The 25,136-nt window shown below is 43.3% G+C and overlaps 1 protein-coding gene across 2 annotated transcripts in view; it reads left to right on the top strand.

Annotated features, from left to right (window-relative positions):
- The window catches only part of atp2a3 (ATPase sarcoplasmic/endoplasmic reticulum Ca2+ transporting 3), a 47,190-nt gene that overhangs the window by 1,063 nt on the left and 20,991 nt on the right, over positions 1-25,136 (top strand). For both annotated transcript variants that reach the window (XM_084373763.1, XM_084373762.1), the window contains exons 2-6: positions 12,572-12,589; positions 13,244-13,326; positions 18,762-18,866; positions 19,440-19,578; positions 25,002-25,082. In XM_084373763.1, the coding sequence (XP_084229889.1) occupies positions 12,572-12,589; positions 13,244-13,326; positions 18,762-18,866; positions 19,440-19,578; positions 25,002-25,082 (426 nt within the window). The remainder of the gene's footprint in view (positions 1-12,571; positions 12,590-13,243; positions 13,327-18,761; positions 18,867-19,439; positions 19,579-25,001; positions 25,083-25,136) is intronic.

Raw genomic sequence — 25,136 nt, 5'->3', positions numbered from 1 at the left:
AGTGCAGAGCAGGCAGGCTCAGGCTGCTGGAGTGGAAGAAGGAGATGAGGTGTTGCAGATAATGAAACAGAAAATCTTGAACAACCTGTTTTCACTTTCAACAGTTGTTCCACACGTGGCCCGGACACTTTCCAGTTCAAATGACAAGATAAAACAGGGGGAGTGGACGTGTGGAGTCAATTGAAATCAAACTTTGACTGTGATAGAGCTCATCAGCCTGTATTTTTGAAAATGGTGTCAGTGCAAGCTATTTATCAGGCGATGAAGCCTCCACCATCTCTTACACCCAGCTGGTGTCTGATGAGTGTTTTTCGTGCCGAGCTCGGACCTGACACCACCACACCTTTCCCTCCTGGCCTGTCATTTGCATGTGTGGCCGAGCTGTGTGGAGCAGGGCGGCACATTGTGCCAGTCGAACAGTAGCCCTTTTGTTGCAGCCAGCCACTCTACCCAGGGGCTTGTGATGACTTCATGGAAAAAAAGCAACGTCTTGCCACAGATAGCATCTCTTTCGCTTTTAGCTGTGAACTTCCTGCCTTGTGCGAGAGCGCGTTGCAGATAAACGCCGGAGGGGAGGGGATACCCTTTTTTTTTTCTATTTGGGGATGAATATATAGGGGTCATCCACTCATGGGCCAAAAAAGGGGAAAAACCAGCATTAAATTGGCTCGGGTTTGTTTACTATTTTAGTGCATGTCACTGCAGAGTGATGTACGGCTGCTAAACGGCTCCTTCCCCTCTGCTCACAAACCGCAGACTCTGTAGTTGACTGTGAGGACTCCACTCTGTGTGAGCCGGGGTGTTTTGTTCCAGGGAGCGTCCGTTTGCGGGTGGTATGCTCACCCCACATCGCGCACGGCGTTTCACTCTGAGGCGTAGTTAGCTGGATCTCATTATCGGCAGGCTCATTAACCTAAATCAGCAACATCTCGGCTGCGCTCACGCAGTCAGCGAAGGCAAGAAGGAGGTGGAATTGACATGATCTGCTGTCAGTTCACAGCCTGCACGCTGCTCCGAGTGTCCGCAGGAGGAGGAGGAGGCGTTGACATGCGATGGGGGGGGGGGCGATGTGACATGTTTGACTCAGACATCACACTCCTCCGCGGGAGAGGGGAGGTTAACATGCTCCGTCGGCCTCTGGTTCAGTGGGATGGATGAGGGGGTTTCGTCACAGCATCTGAGAAGTGTCTGTTAGCTGCTCAATTAAAACACGACAAGAGTCGAGCCTCGTTACTTCTGTAGACGACTTGGAAGTAGAAAATGTGGTGAAACCGCATTGAGGTCAGATGTTCTGGCCTAGTTTTGGGCTTTCACTCTTATATCATCCATTCAAACCTAAAGCTGAGCGCTCTCATTAATTCCTTTTTAACGGCAGAATGGTGAGAAAGTCTCATCAGGAAGGGATCTCATTGATTTGACCTTGTTCTAAAGATTCTTGCCTCTCATAATGCAAACGTACGAAAGCACTTAAAATGTTGCCTTTCATTGCTACACAGAGAGTAAAGGCAGGTGAACGGTGTCGAAGCTTTGGCGCTTTCATGCGCTGCGACAGTAAAAACCCAGCTGAGCGGCGTCACAGTTTCTGATCCCTTTCTGAGATGTTGGAAAATGAGCTTAGCCGCCACATCTGGACAGTCTTTCACAGCTGAACTTTTATTCACACCTTTCATTCATGGTCCACCAGCAGCGCCTTTTTATTTGCAAGATACACACACACACACACACACACACACACACACACACACACACACACACACACACACATTCACACTCAAGAAATCCAGCTAATTTACTGCTGACTATATCAGTCACCTCAATTGACAAGACAGTTTATCACTTTCATTGTGAAGAAGTCGGTTCTAATGTAGTAGAGGAAGTTGCAGGCCTCTCTCTCTCTCTCTCTCTCTCTCTCTCTCTCTCTCTCTCTCTCTCTCTCTCTCTCTCTTTCACACACACACTCTTTCTGTGTGTGTGTGTGTGTGTGTGTGTGTGTGTGTGTGTGTGTGTGTGGGTGCACCAAGAATGTTTGTGCTGTTACAGCTTGCGCCGTGTCTGATGATCGTGTCCTGTGCACTCACAGCCCCGGATTCAAAGGCGCAGTGGGTTCAGCTTTAGAAGGTGTCAGTAAAAGGGCATATTGTCCTCATGAGCAATCATCTTTCTCTTCTGAGGAGGGGTGAGGGGGGCCCAGACAGCCATTTTTCTTTTTCTATTTTCAAAGGAGCTGACGCACAGGTGAAGGGGTGTCACAGGAGCTGCTAATTTATTGATTCCTCTTCCTTTTTTTAACATTTGAGTGGATTTTTGTGCCTTTTAATCTCACAATCAAAGCCCAAGTTCCTGACACCTTAAGAATTTCAAAGTAGTTTTATATGAGAGGCCTTATTAATCAAAGAACATTAAAGCGAGTCCTGCTTGTGTCTCTCGACACTCCCTCCAGGAGGGTACAGTTGCGCAACACATTCAGGTTAAACAACCTCGCAATACTTGTCATTGCACCATCGTGACACAGTGTCCATAGTTGGATACAGATGTTGACATTCAGCCACAAAATGGTACCAAAGCTCTCAGCGAAGTCAGAGGCGATCACACGAACCCAGCAGCTTCCTGCACACGAGCTCCACTGAGCTTCTGTTCATCTCATCGACTCAATTTTACTTCATTGATCTGATTATTAGACATGTGGTGTTGTTTTGCTAAAGTGGAAATGCAATAAGTCTCCGGTATCTGAAAGGTGTTCTGTTTTCTGTCACTGATGCGGCCCCGGGAGTGTGTGACGTCGCTGTTTGGGATGATCAGATGATGCCTTTCTCGGTAAAATGATGCAATCTTGGTGAACTTTCCTCACTCTAGTTTCTGCCACGAATAATAATTACAACTTCCTCTAGTGGAACCTCACTCTGTGTTGTTTCTCTTCCTGTTCTGCAACTTGACATAAAAGCAGCCTGACTTACTCGCTCTTGCGTTTGAAATACGAGAGAGCGGCTTCCTGCTCCTCCTCCTCCTCCTCCTCCTCCACACCGACACTATCTAGACCGAACGCTGCAGTACACTCCTCAATCAGCGGTCGTCGGCTTCCACTTAACTGTCACTTGTGCTTAAAAAATTGTCCAGTCGGGAGTTAAATTGTGGTAACAGCGTTGGAGTTGTGTGGGCTGAGGAAGGAGGGTTAAGTTGTAGAAAAAGTCATTTGAAGTCCTCTGGGTGTTGAGTCACTTCCCTCTTCTAGTGGGCTCTGTGTGTGCCTGCCCAGCTGCCTTCAAAGGAGCTGTGATCCTGTTCGAGCTTGTCACTTGTGTGCCTTCTTCCCTCCCACCTCTGCATCTGTCACTCACCATCATGCCCTTATGGCGAGGTGCCGTTGAGTCACCGGACTCTAACGCACTGTCGCTGCCGTCTGCTGCCCCGGCCGCTCCGCCACAACACGGCCCGGTCCACTCGGGAGACGTGTCGTTAAAAGTGTTTGTGTTTCGGGGAGGGGAGGCTGTGTGTACACAAAGCATATGTTGTACTATGTCTGCCTTCAGGCCATACTGGTAAGTGAACATGAGGTGATCTAGATACATATAGAGGGATGAGTTGTGTGTACAGTGTAATGAGCTGGTAGGATAGTGGAAGAGTCACATGGTTGGATGTGATGGATAAACCTGTTCAGAGACGAGTGCAGACGCCACAGTGTCCAAACAGAAAGATGACGTGAAGAGACATGACGGTTATCTTCTGCTTTCTGTTCTAAGTATCTTGTTATTTTATCGTTTTGATTTCATCATGAGTTCTTGGATAAACTGTAGAAGTCATTGTAGTTTTTTATCCAGATTCTTTCTCTTCTCTTATTTAAACAGGTTCGTGTTGATACTGTTTTCAAACCAGCCACACATTTTCAGATCATTTTTAAAAGATACAGGATTTTTACACCTCAAGATGAGTTATCTCATGATCAGTTCCTCCTCATGGTTTTAGATTCCTCACTAAGATAACATTGAAAATATTTTTTTTCAAATTTAAGGTGTGGCAAAAAAGTTGTGACATTATCTAGTAAGATTCCCACCATTTATTTTTTATATATTTATTTATTTTGGCATCCAAAAAAAAATAGAAACTTTAAAATCCTTACAAAATGGCTCCTACGTCTTCGCCTTCATTAACCTTTCAGAATATATGAATATGCAGATATTTTTCAGTTCACAAGTTTAACTGCTGTATACAAGTTGTCTCAGACTTCACTGTGAAGTCATTCTCAGTGTGCGCTGGAGGCTGGAGTTTTCATATCACACTTACAATGATGGTAAGCCCCACCTCTAAACATTTCCAATGAGCACAGAGAACATTTACACTTCGGTCAGATTAATGTGAAAACAGCCTTCAAATGTCAAACTCTGCACAGGGAAGCTCAAACATCGAACTGTCGGAGCAAAAAGAAACAGACGTTTTTGACTGCAGGGGGACTTTAACATCATGAATGCCTCATAACATCACCTGTCAGAGAGTTTGGAATGACATTACAGAGTAAATTGACTTTTTAGGACAACATGGCAAAGTTAAGATATGAAGCTTTCAAAGCTTTAGGGATAAGGCTGGGCTTATTCTCTACTTTTGTTGTTGTAGGCAAAACATGTTAGTGTGTCTCTCAGTACTTTCCAACTTCTGTATACTATACGGCAGACTCGGCCCCAAGGGCATATGTCAGATTGAAGATTTAAAGCTTCAAAAACGGGTCTTAAATATATACTTACTTACTTTTTTAAAGGGTTAATCATTTCATAAAACAATTAGGCACTGTTGTTTATAGCAAAGGCCACTCAAACAGGACTAAATGGTGCATTTATTTGGGACTATTTTCAGCTGCGGATGTAGTGCGCTCGTGTCCATTCACAGCTGCAGGACAGTGCATATTGCATCAACTTTAAAAAACACAAAAAAATTCAAGTGCCTGGTTCATCGTAATAATGTGATGCAACATCACGACTCACTCACGTCTGTTTAATCATTTTTGGACAACAGTGGAGCTCTATGGCACTCAGAAATACAATAAGCCTTACTTTGGGTACCCAAACATGATTGTTCACCAGACTTATCCTTTAATATCATTTTGGCACATCAAAGAGGAATGTAATTCAGTATAGGGATCCTAAAAGTGCAGTTTGTCACACCATACTTCACAGTCACATATACGTCTCCTGTTAGTGGGTGTATGTGTAAATTTCCTCTAATCGTTTCATAAATAGTCCCACTTTTTTAAATTTGTACTATTTTCACAGCGGCCTCCATTACTGCAGGCCTCAGATCAGTAAAGTTGCACTGAACCTGGCATTTGATTGGATAAAAGTGTCGCTCTGGTTTCTAAACCCAGAATAAAGCCTATAAATAGCACGGTGGTAACACAGATATCTCAGTCTGCTGTTTCAGGGGGATTGCTGACTATTTTTCACCGCGTTCGGCTTCTGCAATTGGCTACTGGGTGGCCGGGTGCCATCCTCCCCGCTAGCCTGTTGGGATGTTCAAAAAATGGCTCCTCGCACAGCTGTGACCTTAAAGAGGAAGCCTGGAGCCCTGACGAGATATCGGCTCTGTGCTAATCACCTCATGCATGTCCTGCTCTGTTGACAAGCCCTCTTCCTCTTCCTCTGCCACGCATCATAACGTGAGTGGCAAATGTGGAGCAAAGGCACTCATTTGCTGTGTTTATCAAAACTTTAATCTACGCAGATGTTTGATCATTTGCTCAGAATAGTCAGAAGTGTTACTGTCACGGCTCAGATAACCTACGCTGTTTGTGGCAGATGGAATTTCATATCAGACCGACGTAAATGTGTTGATTTCAACATTAAGCAGTCAAGAACAGGCTGCTCGGAAAGATACGGTTTGGTATTTTTCGGTAGGTGTCGTAGATGCTCTCTCAGGATGGATATGAGAGTGATGGTGCAGTTTGAGTTCAGCATGCCCTATCCTGTGCAACATCCTGAGGAAAAATCCAGTCTCTTTTTCCCTGACCACAGCCTGATGACGGCAGAAACAGCCCAGCCAATAGGCGGCCGCTGCAGCCACTGAGCTGAATCTCATGTCATTTTCTGTCCTAATTGGCTCGAAAAGATAAAATCGCCACTTTGAAACTAATTCTCTGTCTCTGACACGACAGTCTCACAAAAGAACTTATCTCAGCGCAGCTCCGACAGTTGATGGTGTTTCCTCTCTGTGTGCCCAGCATGGAGACAATTACAGGCCGGTCAGTTGATCATACAAAGCAGCCAAAATAATATCAGTTATGATGAGCAGGACATCTCATCATCCCTCTGCGCTCTGGGTGTCTTCTCTGTCGCCCGTTTGGAATTAAACTCTCAATTCACTTCTTTGTCCAGAGCATGCAACACTATGAAAAAGTCAAAGTCATTTCAGCTTGGGAGTCCGGATGTGTCAGCAGGTTTTAAACATTTAACTTATGTTAGTCGGGAAAAGTTTCTGCAGATTGAGACTTGAGAAAATCTACTGTGGTTTATGGTTTAGTGTTTTTCAACCCGGGTCCTCGGGGTCCTGCCCTGCACTTGTTAGATGTTTCCCTGCTCCAGCACACCTGAATCAAATGAGCGGGTCGTTATCAGGCTTCAGCAGAGCTTGATGACGAGCTGATCATTTGAATCAGGTGTGTGGGAGCAGGAAACATCTAAAACATGCAGGGCAGGACCCCGAGGACCAGGACTGAAGAACCCTGGTTCGACTTTTTGCAATCCCATTTGACCCTGTTGTAAGCAAATTAGGAGTAACAAGACAAGCTTTTGTGACATTGTATAAATACTTTCCAAATAAATCTAATGGCAGTTTAATTATTCCAGAACAATTGTAGTAGTTTAAAGTAACTGTTTTTTGCTCTGGTAGTCTTGCATACCTAAAAATCCACAGGGCTGTGAGTGTGGGTATTAAAATGGCTAAGAAGGCTACCTGCAAACAAAAGGTTACAGCTGCTAGCTTGTTTCCGTTGGTAGGCTACTGTTAGCAACCAGTTTAGGGACTGGGTAACTTGCCATTTTCACCGTGCATGTCGCTGGCCTGGCTGTTGCGGACATTACCAGGTCAAAATTAACAGGTTCCATCAGCCTCAGTTATACTTTGAATATAGTGCTTATTAGCAAATGTTAGCATGCTAGTAACTAAACTAAGATGATGAACTTGGTTAACATTATACCTGCTGAACATCGGTGTGTTAGCATCATCTTTGTGAGCATGTTTCATTGTTTTTTACGGTCTGAAATCTGCCTTATCATAAAAAATAACTTTTCCGGACCGGTCGTATGCACTGTGTTCCACAAGAAGTTAGCATAAATAAATTAGCTAACCGATTGATGAACGTGATATAGCTCCATTTATACATTTGTTCTAGGGAAATGTTCAATGTAATATATAGTAATATATAGCATTTTTAGCATGCTAGTTGTATAAAATATATAGAGAGTGCAACATATTTCACAACAGTGGCTACACAAGTGGGAGGCATTTGTTTCCACGCATTATTGGGCTGTTTTTGTCTAGCTATCAAAACAGAAAAGTATCATAATGTTAGTGGTGGTGTTTCCATCCACCTGTAAAGAAACGCATTACTCCACATTTCAGTTACTCCTAACTGTTAATTACAGACCTAACTATAACTATAAACTATGTGGAAACGAGACACGAGTCCTGTTTTATTTGATCCTTGTGTTAAAGCACAGCAGCTTTAATCCAGTGCGAGAGCTTCAGGGCCTGTAATGACTGAAGAGTAGCTGCATGTCAGGGCTCCGTGTCCTTGTTTCATTACGCTGCAGAGGAGCGATTAGTGACTTGGTACCACTTCCTCCTCTGATCCTGTTCTGTTCTGTTCGGCGGGGCTCTTAAAGATAGCTGCTGACACCCACCCACTTGACATGGTTGCGTATGACTTCCTCAGAGGAGGAAACCCCTCTGTTGACAGTTATGTAAATGAAGGAAACATGGACCGTCAGACTGCAGACGTCTCCCCTGCATTTACCTGCGACGTCTTCTGAGGAGCAGAGATAATGAGGTTAGGGAGGAGAATGGGCTTACATTTATAATTCACATTTGATACGGTTAATGCATTCAGACCTTTTTCCGGTGGGGGAATACATTAGCAGAGTGAGCGGATATAGGAGGCTATAGTAGATGTCATTAGGGGTTGCCTCATCATTGTATTTATAGCCTGTTTTACATCCTCACGGTTAGTGGATGGAGGGAGATCCTGGAGCTGCAGCTACTTACTGAAGTCTGACTACTGTAGCTCCATGCACCCACTCTACTGCTGCTCGCACTTAACCAGCTGTCTGCTAAGCTGTTTATTCGGAGGTGTGTCTGCTCGCCTGCATGCTAACTATGTATTAGCAGCCTGCGGAGGCTCGAGAATGAGCCTGTTCACATCAGAATGTGTGGGGTTTTTGATGCCTGCAGTCAGAGCGTGCTGTATCAAGGCCCCGCTGATTGCATAACAGTTATTCTCGGTGAATTTTGACAGACACTGGCACATTATCTTGTGAAACGCTTGTTTTCAAGGAGCCTTCGTGAGCCAAGTCGCCATGGTAACGGCGGAAAACTTTCTCATGTTTGTAGTTTACACAAGAGGGCCTGAACTCCGGCTCGTTAATACGGTTTAACCGCTCTCAGATGTGAGCTTTACTGGGGGTCCCAATAACCTGGGACGTAATTAGTTAATGGACTCGGTCAGACTAGAAAGCGGAGCTTGCAGTCAGAGCTCCTTCATCCACAGATCCTATGATGCAGTGCAGATGGATGGCCACTTTCCTGCTTTTCTTCCTGACTCTCTGGACACACAAACCAGCTCCCCGCTGTTGTTGGCAACCGTCTCCAGGAAGTGTCTCCCCTCCGCTCGGCGCTGCTCGCTTTTTCTGCTGCGACGCGTAAACAAGCTCTTTTATTCATTGTCTGGGCCGGGAGGGAGGAGGCGGGGGGAGGTGCTGTGGGGACACGGAGAGAGAGGTGAAGTCAGTGTTCAGGAATGTGCCTGGGCAAGCCTGGGGTTGACACGGCCCAGATGACTGCGAGGGAATCCTTGGCAGAGGGAAGCCGGGGAACCCCGTTCAACACCTCCAGCCCTTTCCCTCCCTCCTCCCCCTCCCCTCCCTCTCTCTCCCTCTCTTTCCCCTTGCGTCTGTCCTTTGAGTCAGTCCATCTTTGTCTCGAGCCCTGGAGTCCCAGCCAGCCTGTCTGCCATAAAAACATTATACAACCAGGGAGGCACTGTAATGGGGAAACAGGCTTATGTCAGACTGGTGGAGCATGGAAAACAGCAGAACCCACTTCTCCACATTTCTGCAGCCTGCAGTGCAGCCAAAAGTCCCCCGTGAGTTCAACCGTGTCCAACCTGAACTCTGAAAACCCTCCAGACAGCAAGTTAGGAAAGCTATTCTCAATGACTCATCAGCTATTATTAAACAGGCTGAGGATGAGAGACGACCTCTGCACAACGGTCAGCCGTATCAAGAAGGTTGTTTTCTAATAATTCACGCAGAACCTGTGAAATTCAGCTGAGGTTTGACTGGAGGTGTTTTAACGGCTACTTAAGAACTTCAGCGTTCTTTTAAATCTGGTTTGCACCGCAGCAATCCATTTTTCCTCCTCTGGTTTTATTACAAACCAAATTAAGAAAGTTATCAAACAGCTTTTTCGTCTCTGCAGGAAAAGTTTGTGGAAGTGAAATAATTCCTCTTTCTGCCAGTGGCATGTGTAAAGTGAGTGGCTGCAGGGCTTTTTAGTTTTTGGAAGGAGGCTTCAGGTTCACGTCATGGCCTTTGCTCTTTTCCAGCCCCTCTCTCCTTCCACTGGGTCACGTTTGGTACTCGTGTAGCGCGGTCCGGTCAAAACATGCGCAGGGACACAAGGTTTCCACTGCTTAAAGGAGAAAAGCCACTTTTTCCAAAAGGAAATCATGTCAAAACCAAGACTTCGTGGCCGCCAAGTGCGCAAAATCGAGCAGAAAATTTGCCGATCAGACGTGTGCTACGATCACTCATCCAGATCCTCAGCTGTGATGGATGCGGTTTGTTATATTGGACCTGTTCGGCTGTGGCTTTGCGTCGGACTCGGTGAGGACCTGACAGTGACTAAGCACGCCGGTGTCTCATTGTGGTGACACTGATCAACAGTACTTGTCAAATGAAATGTTTTTAGAATATGACTGATGTGTTTTCTACTCAGACCAGTGACTCATGTGTGTGGTGGGTGTTATGTTCTGGTCATAAAATCAGAGTGGAGAAGATGATCATGTTGCCCATGAGATGCCCAAAAAATACAGCTTTTCTTCTGAGATGACAGATGAAAAATGACAAGATGATGCAAAAGAGAAAAAAGCAATGTGTTTTCATTCTCTGGTTCATTTTGTGGGAGCTTACCCACATACTGATGCGAAGGGAGGAGGGGAGCTGGTGCACTCCAACAGTTTGGAGAGCGAGGCTGCAGCATGAATATCAATGACATCACCACACTTCTGATTCAGAAAAAGTGTTGCCTGGACAAGCTGACAAATGCTGCCTTTTTCATCGTTTAATCTTTCGTTTATTTTCCAACTAATTAAAAATTAGGCGACCGACCCAGAGACAGAAATGACACCTGAAAATTGCTTGTTTTTGTCTGAGCAACAATCCAAACTAACTCACAAGGGCTGGCTGATATTTCTCAGGATTTTAACAACTCCTCAAAGTGCATTTCATATTGATTGTTGAAGAAGAGGAATCTTTATTTAAGTCACATATCATGCAATGTATAACATATGACTGGTACTCTGCATTTAACCCATCCCGAGGGAGCGGTGGGCAGTGTGTATGCACCCGGGGACTAACTCCAGATCTTAGCCAGTGCTTCTGGTCAAGGGCACTGACTGGAGAATCAACCTAATGGCAAAGAGAGTTTTGGTAAATAATCATCAGTAATGTGGATATAATGACTAAGTGGGTAAAGTCATTTCTGGTGCTGTGGTGCCTTCACTGCCTCGGTTTGGTGGTAAGCTAGCTGGTGATTCTGCAGATTTCCACAGAAGTCGACAAACAGCCTTATCTTTCTACTACCACACACTGCTTCTCAGATGTTTCGGTGTCATTACTGGCCTCTCAGGACGGCAAAACAATATAACAACATTAACGTTAGCTGAGTTTACCGATGTTGAGGTTTTAGAGCACCCTCTGAGGGATCACAAGGCAAACTAGAACAAAAGGCCTATTGCTGTTATAGACTGTGCCTTTCTGACAGGTTTTTACAGATCGAATATGAGCTTTTATGAACCCCACGTCCTAATGAATGCCCAAATTTTAAGTATAAAGTGACAACCCTAGTATGTGCCTTTTTAAAGTCGGTAAAGAAGAAGAAGGGCAGCCATACAGACACAACAAGTCTTATTGGAGGTATGCAATATTAACTCTAACATCTTTGCTCACTGCATCTTCACTGTTCTCACCCTCAGATGTGCTTAAACTAAAGCTAAATCCATATACATATTGTGCATCCCTGGTTTCTTTATACAAAAAACCCCAAAAAGTCAAAACTTCCAAGCTGTCAAAGCTCTCAAATGCTCTATGACTGTTCAACCCTGGTCCTGGTCCTGGTCCTGGTCCCCTGTCCTGCATGTTTTCGATGTTTCCTGTTCCAACACCTGATTTAGATGATCAGCTCATCCTCAAGCTGCAGAAGTCTGAAGAGCCATTAATTTGAATCAGGTCTGTTCGGGCAGGGAAACGAGCAGGGTGCCCTCAGGACCAGGACTGAAGAACAAAATAATCTTTTTGAATATGCCAGCAAGGCCTTTGGGTTATTATATGGAGCAAATGATTGATCCAGTAAATAGTGGACGGATGAATCAATAATAAAACTCATCAGTTGCGCTCTACAAGATTTATTAAAACTTACAAGATTAAGTTTGAACATTCATAGAAAATAGGATTTGTATTACAGAGAAATGTGATCCGACACAACTGAGATATTCAGATATTCATCATGCGAAGAAGCACTCGATCCACTTCATCGGAGATATATCGAGTCCCGCCTCGCAGGTGTTTTGAAACCATTTGTGATTTCATAACCTTTACAGGAGCAGGAGATGAGCAGTCAGATTGGTATCAAAGGCCTCGGTCGGGTCTGATGAAGCCGTTTGTTATTACAAAATGTTTGAGAGGGTCATTATGCAGCAGAGTTGATACTGTTGGCCTGCAGCTGCACACAAGGCGCCGAAGGTGGAATTTAAAACCTCCTGAGTCGAGAATCCATAAAGGATCATTTGTCTCGGTGGCATTTTGTAGCCTTGGATCGGTAGTTATTCAAGTCAGTAACAATTCCATGGCAGATAATAGTCAGCTTGAAAACCTCCCTGCACCGAGCATATTATCATCATAACCAAGAGGAATGATTCTGCAGAGCGGTTTGTGCGTCTCAAAGTCGGCCTGAGTTAATCAAATGTATTAACTGCTCTTTGTCTTTCTCCTCCACCCTCCACCCTCTCCTCTCCACCCTCTCCACCCTCTTCTCTCCACCCTTGCTGGCCTGCCAATCCGATTCCTTTACAACCGCCGTGGTATGACATCCACAGAGCTCCCAGCTGAAGAAGGTAAATATTGATTTTTCCAGGGAGCTGCGATCCTCCTCCCTTTACTACCTGATTAAGTGTCTCAAGCAAGGATCTTTTCTTTTATGTAGAGCGAGGGCTAAACTTTGGGAGTGTACACACACGACTGCAGCTTTCCATTCATGGACACACAAGCATACGTCTCTGTAAATACAGGGATTGTCTTTCTTTTCAACTGCTTATCAGTGCTGTGAAGCTAATGTCAATACATCTTAGATATCCTCTCCACCCTTATAAGGACACACTTTCCTTGCTAACAGTGCATGACTCAGACATTAAAGGATAAGTTCACCCAAAAATGGCAATTCAGCCATTATCTACTTACCCCCCAAAGATTGAAAGTCGGGTGAAGTTTCTTAGTCCACAAAACATTTCCCTAGCAAAATAGCCTTCTCTTTTAAGAACTGAAGTAGATGGGGACTTGTTGGTTTTAAAACTTAAAAAACAAACAATTGAAAGAAAACATAAAGTGGCTAGTTGATTACGGGAAACAGTGTTTTGTGGACTAGGAAACTTCATCTATCTTTCCATCTGCATGCGGCTGAGTCGATGACTGAATTTTCAGTTTTGGGTGAACTCATCCTTTTAATTGCGTGTGATGCACACAGATGTGTAACATGTTTTTGTCTATTTCAGGGAAGTCCCTGTGGGAGCTGGTGGTGGAGCAGTTCGAGGACCTCCTGGTCAGGATCCTGCTGCTAGCCGCCTGCGTCTCTTTTGTAAGTATGACCCAGCTAATTAAAATGCCACTGGCCTTCATCTTATTTGTTCTTGATCTTGGTTCTCAAATGAGTATTTGAGACCAAAATTGGACACAGGCCAGGAAATTGCCACTTAATAGACTGCTCCATTAGCTTTAGGCAGCTTTACACCCCTGTCAGAACATCCCCCAGCCTAGTAAGTGGTCCCTTTTCATGTGGAAACATGTGTATTGCAGGCTTTTCCACCCAGTGATGATATGGTTTCAGTGGAGCGAACAGACAGAGCACAGCTGAAAACAAAACTATCAATCAAAGCTGTCTCTGCTGCAGCGCCTCAATCTGTGACCCTGGTTGCAGTCCGAGGGTGGTGGAGGTCGGAGAGGGGTGGAGTGGGGGAATCCTGACTGCATAATAACTTTTTTCCATCTATTACAGCATGTCCCCGGTGTCTCGGGGTGGAATTGCTGTTGCTATTTCTGAAAGTAGGAAAATTGCTCTAAAAATGTATATGACACAACATATCTTCTCTAACTGTTGTTGGTGAGAGGCTCTTAGAGCAGGCGTGGGTTGTAACTGCAGGATGTTGCAGTGTGGGCTCACTTTTCCTCATGTAAATCAGCCTTTCCTTACTTTAAAAAGGTTGTTTATAGTGGAACACGGCCCCTGTTCCACTGCCGCACAGACCCTTATGCTTTATAATGTCATCGCTGCCTGGAGTGGTTTCAGCTCAGCAACTAAAGTGAAGTTCCTCGTGACCTGATCTGACTCGAAATCACAAATAAAGTGTATGACAGTCCAGAGCGGCTTGTCTTAATCACACATTTGCAGAGCTTGTCTGCTGATGAATTATATTGCTTTAGTCCTCTATAACCTTTTGTATTTGCTCAGTGTTTTGTATTTCACCAGTATACTCAGGGAGTGGCTGAAGGAGAGTCAACTGGAGAGAAAGTTAGGCCTCAGCCTGGGACTCATTTGGCTGTTATTTTGAATATATTCAAACTGAGATGATTAGACTGTCCTGCCTGCTTTGCATAACACCAGAGTGAAGCTTTTCATTAGACAAAACAGAGCAGGTCAGTCTACTTTATAATGTTTCTATGACAACACATTTACAGCAAAATGGTAACACTTTATAATAGTCATCATTAATTGGCAATTTAATAGTTAATTCACTGTTAACAAGCAATAAAATGCTTTACAAACCATTTATTGAGTAATTTTGTAATGCCATCCAAATAATATGTATGAAAAACACAGTATTTAGTAAACATTTGCAAAGTTAGACAAACATTAGTTGTCACTTTACAGAAACTGCCAAATAAACAACAGCTCAGCTGTGCTAAATTAATTCTTACATGCCAAACTAGCTGCTGGACATACATTATGCAAATGTGCAACATGGTGATGTAGTGTGATGTCACAAAGTCACATATTCAAAGGCGAGACTACTGACGAGGTGTTTCAGGAGCAGTGTTTTCTGTGGGAGGGAGGAGCTTCTGTTGCTGGCTGACCTTTTTAACTTTAGGGATCTTTTACATGCACGAGAACAGATATAACACTGATGGACAGGAAAGAAATGAAAAGGCATGATGGATCTCCTTTAGTTGTTAGTTATTTTATTAAGTGTTACCTCAAAAAAATGGGGAAATGAATACAGAAACAATTCAGTGAGGTTCCTGAGCTGTATCTCAGTTCATCAAATCATTTTATATCCTTTATATAATGATCTATTTTGCTGAAGTGACAAGCTGATAGTCAGCCCACCGCCTGGCCGGGTTAAGTAGAGCAGAGCCACACAGAAAGCCACCCTCGCCACCTGAAACAATCACTGCACTTCCTCCCTTTGAGTTGAAGGAAGAGATCTTTTATTTGGTTTCCACGTCACTGCAGAAAGTTGAGCTAATGTTGAAGAGGTCAAAATAGAACAGGAAGGGTCTTGAAAAGTCAAGTGACAGTTGAATTGATTGATTGACTTCTTGTTTACTGCACATTTTTCAATGGGTGACCTTTAGTATGTGATTTTCGGATTAATTTGTTATGAATAAAAGACGTGTTTTTCCATTTTTGCCGAGCACCACGTGACGTTCCAAAACTCTGGAGACGTTCAGATATAGTGGGCCATCTGTCGTCATGTGTCTCAGCCTTTAGTTATGCATGCGGGGTGTGAGGAGTGCAATGTTTAAAGCTGTTAGGAGAGGTTTATTTTGGATGAAGCTTTGATTTTAAAACCTAATGTTGAATCTGAGCTTAATTTGGCCTCAGATTGCCAAATGCAAGCAGTTAGATTTCCTCCAGACTCTCTCCATTTAAACTCCTATTCAGTGTGAAAGTAGGAGTTAGGCATTCAAACCCCTCTCTGAATGTGTGCTGATTGTGTAAAGTGTCTTCTGAATCGTCCTCACTGAGAGGACTGCCATTGTTGCCCTCCAATCTCAGCTCAGTCAGAGAGGAGATTTACCGTCCCAAATGATGTGGAATGATGAGCTATCGACCAGGCTCAGGCTGCTGTGACGTACACGCCGGTGCTCAATACTTTGTGGAGAATATACTCTTTTATCATTTGATAAGCCCCGTCAGATCACAGAGAAGGAGCTCCACTTTATCTCTCCTTCTCTCTCTGCTGCTTTTGTTGTGCAGTAGGTTTAGTTTCTATCCCTGTCATTGATAAAATAATGGAGACCTACGGTAGATTTGAGGTCACTTCTGTGTTGAAGCATAGATCTTTTTCTCCTGAAGATGTCCTTCAGTGCTCATTGCAACATCTAGCATTGAGTATAACTGTCACCATACTGTATCTGGTTATAGAGAAGCTGAAGAAGAAGTGTAGTGAAATGACTTTGATTGTACAGGATAATTTACCCTTTCTGTGAATTCTCCAAACTCACAATTCGATTTTAACTTTCGATTTTATTTCAAGGTCATGATTTGATTCCTTTGGATTTAGACATTTCTTTCCTGCCCTGACGGTGATGCCATTGTTAGACCAGCACATCTGGATATGTAAAAATCAACATCATTTGTTTAATCCCCTGACAATTATATTATTATATTTTATTCTTTAAAAAGCTGTTTTACAACGACAGCTGGACTTTATCCTGGTGGCTTTTTGCAGGTTAGGGTTGGGCAAGTTCAGATAATATTAGGGCTGCACCTAACGATTATATTTTTCTCAATTAATCTGTCGATTGTTTATTGGATTAATTTATTTATTATTATTATTATTTATTGGATTGATCAGCTTAGCATTTTGTTTTGCTGACCTGCAACTTTTTTGATTTATGGTTCTCATCAGCGCCGCTTTCAGCCAGTAAGCAAATGTTGGACAAGATATTATTACAGGTTAAAGTCATGTGGTCAACTTTTGCCACATATGTCATGATTTTTTGAGTGACATTAGTGAGTTAATATCACCACTAGTATGACAACAGCAGAACAGAGCATGTTGTACTAAACTTAAATGTGTTTTTACGTATAAAAGGGACCAACTTTACTCTGTTTTAACGGTCTTGTCGTTCAACCCACTCAAGTCCCATGTTCTGGTACAGTCAGCCGAAAAGACAAAGGAGTAGTTCTCGTTAATCCCTATGTAAATGTTCATTTGTATTTGATTTTCCTACCATCCAGGAGCTTTGGTGTACTGAGTCTAAGCCGTGCTACAAAAACACTGCAAATCTAGGCTTTGTAAGAATGACTATATTTAAAGTTAGCCCAGTTCATCCAGTCTAATACCAATGATTTTATTTCCCCGATGATCTAATTTCCTGCAGGATTTAATTTATTTTATTGCCCTTGTCATTTCAGGCATTGTATTGCTGCTCGAGGCTACCAAACTCATGAGTTTTCTCATTGCTTTTTTTTTTTTCCTGTGCATTTTTTTTTTTTTTTTTTTTGGTGACTGTTCTATTAAATTTATGTTTTTACTTATGAGGATTGTTTTTGTAAAAAAATCACATCGACCATGTTTTTTATATTTAGTTTGATCCTCGATTTTAACTTTAAAACTAAAATGAATGACATGGTCCACTGAGGGACGGAGAAATTCTTACACCAATTTTAACTCTTACAACTGTATTAATTTCATTCAGAAGCTGCAGTATATTTCTGTTGCAGTCAGTTCCAGTCTGAAATGTCTGAAATGTACTGCAGAGGCACAGGTCTGGACCCTCTGGCCATTTACCAGCCTTTCTGTTTCAAGTGTCAGGGTTGTGAAAAGAGCGGAGCCATGAGTGCATCTCTCCTGATTTCAGTTACACTTAATCACCTGCTCCTGGCTGTGGAGGTCGGAGGTTTACTGCATAGAGCAGCCATTCATAACCAGAGGTACTTGTACCTCAGAGAATACAGTACTTCTGCACCTGGTGTGTAGAAAGACTGTGTAGCGGCTTCAGCTTAACTAATAATAGAATGAATCAGTTTGAATTAGAATTAATCAATTAGAATAATCAGCTTAAACACCTGTTAATAGACATGGCAATTAAGAGTTCATGACAAATATAGCAAGTGAGCAGAGCAGTCTACAGAGGTAATGGATGTACAGAAAGATGGCAAAAGTGATGGATAAACTGTTAGAATGGGTAAAAGTCATGGTTGAAGTCAAAAGTTGAACTTACAGTATTGGATAAACGTAAGTTAATGGATAAATTGTTGAAACAATAAGATAAGTAATAAATAACAAGTTGAACTTGATAGCTCGCTATAGGTAGTAGATGCTAGCTATAATGCTAGCTAATAGTAGGCTAAGCTAATTTATAAATGGTTAAGTAATTGGCTAAAAGTAGCCTACTGTAAGTGGATGTATTAATGGTTGAAGCTTAAAGTAATGAATAACAACTTGATAATTTAAATGTACACGGTGTACAAGGTTAAAATAACCAGCTAACAGTGAGCTAATGGCTCCTCTTAAGAAATAGACAACTAAAAGTAGTGGTTCAATGGTTGAAATAATTACAGCTAATAGTAGCCTAAGCAAATTGATTAATAGTTGAAATAATAAGCTAAAAGTAATAAGTGACAAGTTGAAGTAGCTAAAAGTAATTCCAAAATGGTGGAAATAATTATTAGCTAAAATAAGGCTAATGGTTCAAATAAATATAATAATATGCCAATAGATAAATGGTTGTAATAATACTAAAAGTAATTAACACCAAGTTTAAATTGATGGCTGAAAGTTGTGGATAAATGGTTGATAAATGTAATGCTAGCTAATAGCATGCTGAGGTGAAGTAGCGAGTCACTGCTAAATGTAACACTGGAACCGAGCTGCAGCTCCTCTGTCCAGATATACTTTGAGTTGGTTTGCCTTCTCTACAGTTTCCTGCAACAATATTTAAGCATTGTTCCTCCCACACATGAGCAACTGTTCCTGAAAACTTATATAATGAAGCTACTGTGGGACTTGAGGAGTTGCAGTATAAAATGTCTGCTAAGGTAATGTGTCCTGTGTGTTCATCTAGGTGTTGGCTCTGTTTGAGGAGGGAGAGGAGACAACCACCGCCTTTGTTGAGCCTGTTGTTATTCTTCTTATCCTCATCGCCAATGCTGTTATCGGGGTCTGGCAGGTGAGATACACTCTTCTTCCTGTGTAAAGTGCATATACACATGATTAACACTTTCTCTCCACGAGGTGATCACATGATAACGAAGGCTAATGATGCCTGAGAAGACGGTGAAGTCAAAACATTTGGTCCTGTCCTCCAGCTGTTGCAGGATACATGGATTCACCTTTAGCGTTTTGTTATGCATCAACATGTGCTAACACCTGTATGTCCAAACGGCGCATTGGGATGGGATGAGGCTGTCAGCACTGGAGAACTTGAGTCTGTCCGACGAGTGAAAACATACACAAAGCAGGGAGCTAATGCAAAAGGACCACTTGGTTCATTTGAGTTGAAGAGGAAGAAGGAATTTTTTATGCGTGTGTCAGAAATAGAGACAGGGCGACCATCAAGGCTTTGGGGAAAAGGGCATGTTGTAATCCTCCGTTATGACAAGGTGTACCCATAACTAACTAAAAACATTCTAAATTGATGTAATGTTCAACAGAGATAAACTTAATTTATTGTAAAACATCATTTTACCAAGAAATTTACAAAGTGCTGTTGACTTCCTCTCTTCCACGTCTCTCTAAACAGGAGCGTAATGCTGAGAATGCCATCGAGGCTCTGAAGGAGTATGAACCAGAGATGGGGAAGGTGTACCGTATGAATCGCAAGGCTGTCCAGAGGATCAAAGCCAGAGACATCGTCCCAGGAGACATAGTGGAGGTGGCAGGTAAGCTGCGGCTGCACCCAGCCAAACTCTTACTGCCACTCACCGAGCCTAATTTATGCTCCGTCGACTTCCAGAGGACTCTCGCTGCTGTCACCTAGCTGCCTGTTTGCTCTCAACATGCACAGAAACACACTCTCACACAGCCTTTTGCCTCCCATTCATGAGTCTGGAAACACTATTGGAATATCTCAACCTAGATTACATAAGAGTCTTTTCTCTGGATGTGCAGGTGCCAGGGCTGCTACCCAGTTGTGTCTGTTTGTGTGTGTGTGAGGTTCTGTGTAAGTGGCTGTGGTCACCCCTTGTATTTAAGGCCCAGTTTAATTTTCCACAGCTTTCCCCCCGTTTCCCTTTGCTTTCCATGCTCTCAGTCTCACCACCTGGACGCTGCTGGATGTTTGTCAGCTCCTCACTCACACTCCCCCACGTTACATGCACATACACACAATTCCCCCGCTGTAAACTCGCCCATGTGTGGGCAGCCTCGTCTAAAAATAGTCTTGTTGTCACTCTGGTTCCAGAACATCTGTGTATGCCAGAGTTAGTGTGTGTGGACACACATGCAACACCAAGGAGATCACTTCACCGTCAACGTGAGCAGTTTCAAGGGTGTAATCCTCTGCTTTGGCTAGTGATTTGTCTCGGGCGGCTCGGAGTGATGTGTGGGAAAGGAGGGAGAACTCAGGATGTGTGTGAGAGATCACAACGTTCATTCATAATCACAGCACGGAGAGGCAAGGAGAGACGCATGCTGCGTTGGTTACAGTGGAGCCCTGCCGCTGTTTCAGCAAGGTTTCAAAAATGACAATGAAATTATCCATCCAAGGAAGTCTCACTGAGTCTCAGATCAGCCCCCTTCAAAACTTTTACAGAGAGCCTACTTTACATCACTTGCGTGGGAAAATATGAAATACACTGCGTTTGTGTGTGTGAGTGTGTGGGTGTGTGTGTGTGTGTGTGTGAGACAGGTAGCGCTTCCTTGGAATTCGGGCTTGTTACAGCCGGTGTCCTCGATCACACATGCGTGCGCACACAGCCAGGCACAGACAAGCCCACACAGGTAGCGAGCACCAAAATGACTCTCTTTTTCAACCCCCACCTACCACCGCTACCATGGCCATCACTGTCAACACCAACAGTGTCACCATGACAACGATCTGTGCTCCGTTCGGCTCGTCTCTGTGTCGCTTAAGTTCACAAGGGGTTGAGGTTTTAACCACACCTGATGACAGTGTGGGGTAGAGGCAGATATGACTTGAAATGAACCATCTGCTGTTTGAATAAGGGATGTGATATTATTACACAGCCAGCCAGCCAGCAGCTGCTGGTGGATCCATGGTGGTTGTCCCATTGTTGGGGAAGAGGGGGCACGCAGCAACACTGACTACTTTTTATATTCAGTTTCTTTTTAAAAAACTGGCCACAGACAGCGAACGGAAATTAGATTTCATAGTCGGTGTTGAAAAGTGTTGCAGAGGAGCAGGATACACATTTCTCTTGTAACGCGACAAGATGAGGATAGTTGAACGACGAGAAGATGGCGGAGGATTTGTTGTCAAAGCGACAAACAAAGCACCCATTTGGCAATATTTCTGATTCAAACCCAGTGCTAATAGGGAACCTGGTAACAGTTATGAGGGAAAAAGCTGCAGCTGTAGGAAACATCGAGTTTCCATTAGCAGTAAATGAAAACAGCGAGCAGATTTTCTTGTAAAAAGCCAAGTGTTTTTGGTAACAGCAGTGTTATCGTTAACAGCGGCGTTACCTAAAAGGGTGACAACACCGATATCGAGCTTATTAGTTGTGGGGAAATTTTGTCAATGCAGCAACTGTATATTTGACAATATTATATTTATATAAGGTTTATGATGATGGAGATGTAAATTAACCTCCGTTGTTGGTAGTGTGCACTTTTTTTTTAGCGTACTTCATAACTATGGTGATGTAGCATATATGGCTCAAGAGGTGAGGATATTTGCTTTGCAGCCAGTAGAGACGGCCGGATCTCGACGTAAGTTTAAATCTCTGTTTAAGTCAAGCGAATAGTTAAAGCCGTAATTCAAGCTTGTTTTAAGTACAGAATGCATTAACTGTCAAAGTTTACTCTGAGGAGTGGTGTTATGCACCCTGCTGCATTTTTGTAAAATATACACAGTGATGTATTAGGCGCCTCGTTTTGTCTGACACAATCTTGTTGCTAAGCAGTTTTAAACAGGGGTAAACAGCTGAGGTAGGTGCTGCACCGCACACACTTCTCACTTAGAAAAATGTGTGTCAGGGATCTTCAAGCACACACCTCTGACTAAAATGTAGGGGTATGGTGACAAAGAAAACAAGCAAATATTTTCCTTTCCTCTGCTGATTTCCCAGGCTTTACTGTACTTCAGATTAGCTGCTGGTTGTTCCATGGGGGCTTGATTCTAGGGGGTAAAGTAAACTGTGTGGAGGTATCGGAAAAGGACACTTTTGACCAGAAGTGCCTTTGAGGAGAGAAAAGAACATAAATATATTTACTCGAGTTTCCACCACTGCTGCCCGCCTGCCTTCTTGTAGGTACATTGCCAGTGATGCCAGCCACGGTTACGACATAGTTGTGATTTGCGCCTCAACTGGAACTTTCCTGGGTTTTTAAATGGAGTGACTGCAGCGGTCAGGCTTTCAGGGACTCCTAGAGGGTTTCCACAGGACCTGAAGTGATGGAAACCTGCCCTGTGCCATTCCCACTAACAAGTCACGGTTATCCTGCATGTGAATTAAGGCCTCTTTGCCAGTATATTATGCAACACATTTTAGGTTTTGTTGGGAGTCCAGTTTTACCAAATGGAAGGAGAACTCTGACTGCCCAAACCACCTCCTCCTCATTTATTCTCATCAAATGTCCAGTTTGTTCATGAATCCAGAGCCCCGAATGAAAAACAGTCAGACAGATTTCTGATCTTTCTGATATTTAAAAGACTGGTTTTCTGAACTCACCATGGCTGTATAGCATTTAAATTTCTCTTCTAGCAGATGGAGAGTGTCTGTGGGAGGCCGTGGCAGAAATTGGAGGTTCGATAGGGGAGCAGGAGTCTGTGGGTAGGCGTTTGAAAAGCCTCTCTTTTCTGCCCTCGGCCAGTCCTGCTGCAGTGAACCTGTAGCCCCCAGCCGTCTCCCACACATGCATATCACACACTTCTCTCCCCCTCCACCTCTCCCACTCCTGTTCTCTCACAGCCCATTGGCGTCAGACGTAGAAACATGGAGAAATATGGACAAGGAAGTAGTGGCTATTCAGCTACACACAGTCTCTCTCTCTCTCTTTCACCATCTCTGTCCCATCTGGAAACAGACTGTGATATATCCCCCCTCCAGTCTCTGAACATTGACCAAACGTCAAGAGGAGATGATGGAACTCTGAGAGAAACGGAGAAAGATCAAGAAACTGAACCCTCAAAGTTTTCAGCATGAAAACCACTCTGAAAAGTTTTCACTGTGAAGTGTGCTACAGTAGACGAACTGCCTGTTGAGTGTCTTTCAGTACGTGAGCGAGGAAAAGCAGAAAGATGTCCAACCTTATTCATGTCTGAGAGTCCTTGTTTTTGTTGCGATTACCATTGCGAAGAACTGATGGCTGATGACTGGGAATTGGCATTAATGAGGCGCTCATTACAAAAAGTAATGATCTGGTCTTTTTTTTTCCTTCTCTGTCATGCTGGAAATAAACTTGAGACAAGAATATTACATCTGTCTGGAGCGCTTGGAGCAATTTCCCACTCTGAGATCATCGTCTTTGATCACATCAAACAGTCCATTTTTCACAAGCTAGCTCTGTCCTGCTATTATGAAAATATTTCCATTAAATGTTCATTTTCAGTCTCTGACAAAGGGGAAGCAATAACCATTTTGTTTTGGGGCATTAGAATCTTACAATGCTCTGGCCATGAAATACGATTTTAATATGCAGGCTTAATAAGCACTGTGGTGGATAAGATGGAATGCATTTTTGTCGATTTAATGCAGGCTTCATCTGTAGTTTATGTCTGACATAATGTAAGGAAGTGGTGTACCAGAGAGGAAGAGAGAGGGCTGCAGAGAGTGAAGAGAGAGCAAAAGGGAAGGGGGCTGATCAATCATTTTAAAACTGCACCGTGACTCCATCAAGGTTACATCGAGCCGTTGTTTACCTGCGGCTGCAGCCTGAGCTCGGGCTAAACCGGCCGATGCTTCTTTGCTCAAGGATTTATTGTTTGAACACAGACGTTCAATGAGATGTAATTGAGTGCTCACCTGCAGCTACACCTACAAGCACAAGTGGACTCTCCTGAAGGTTTAAACACAGTCCTAACCTTCCAAGGGGAAACTTGGATGGTATTATCTTTTTTTCACAATGTCAATATCGTGCCTCTTGAGATTACAGTCTGTTGTCTGTCGGTTGCTCGGGCCGTCCAAAACTTTGGCCCAAACTGAAATAGCTCCACACCTACTGGATAGATGGATGTGTTTCAGATGTCAAAGGTCTCTAGAGGATACATTTTGTGACTTCTGTGGTCTCCTGACAGTTCCTCCAGTGCCACCAGCTTATTCAGGAAATAGTTTGACATCTATGTAATGGATAGACACTAGATTTTGTACAGACATTTGGATCCCAGATGGCTTTGTGAGCCTCTGACTTTTCCTTTGGGTATAATGTCTCAACAACTGTTGGATGGATTGCTGTGAAATTTGCTCCAGATACAATAGAGTCAAACAGTCTGAGACCGGTCAAAACACTATTTTGCACTTGTTTGTGTGTAAAGCTATTTTTTTTTATTACAAAAAATATTATCTGCATAATGTTTTGCGTGAAATGTTGAATCTTTGAAAGAAAGCCATAATGTGTCTGTGTTTGGTACTTCCCTCTTTTGCTTTAATGATCGCATGCAGTCGAGCTGGCATGGGCTCCACAAGCAAAAACCTGCTGACCCAGCATGATTTGACAGTGTTCCAGTGAACACTGTGACGGTGGATTATGACCCCAAACACACCTCAATGCTTTACAAGAACTACCTGAAGACCAAAGAATCCCAACTGTCATGATCGTTCCTCCACAGTCACCTGACCTCAACCCCACTGAACATTTATGGGGTCATTTGAGGACTGAGAAGGTCAAGCTTCCTATGACATCACAGGAAGCTTCAGGGAATTGAACATGAGTCATCAGGTTTTACACAAACTTGTGGAGTTTGCCATCTGAAGATATTGTGAAATTCATGAAGGAATGGAAACTAGTTTTAAAATACTTTCTGGATTGTGCTAATTATCAATGTCATCATGCTAACAAGCTAAACTAAATGAGTGACCATGGTCCAGATGATACCTAGTATGGCTGTAGACCCTTTCAACGATTTTAATAGTTTTTGGTTATTCCAGCTTGTTGAGGTTTGTTTGTTTGTTTGTTTTTTCAGTTGGTGACAAGGTACCTGCTGACATCAGAGTGACCTCTATCAAGTCCACCACCCTGCGAGTGGACCAGTCCATTCTCACAGGTACTTATCATTTCCCATCAGGTGCCAAACAATCCCACTTCAAGGCTCCGCTCC

This window comes from Pagrus pagrus (assembly GCF_965226575.1).
Source record: "Pagrus pagrus genome assembly, chromosome: 14".
In the NCBI taxonomy this organism is placed as follows: Eukaryota; Metazoa; Chordata; class Actinopteri; order Spariformes; family Sparidae; genus Pagrus; species Pagrus pagrus.
This window is presented reverse-complemented; position numbering and strand designations above follow the sequence as displayed.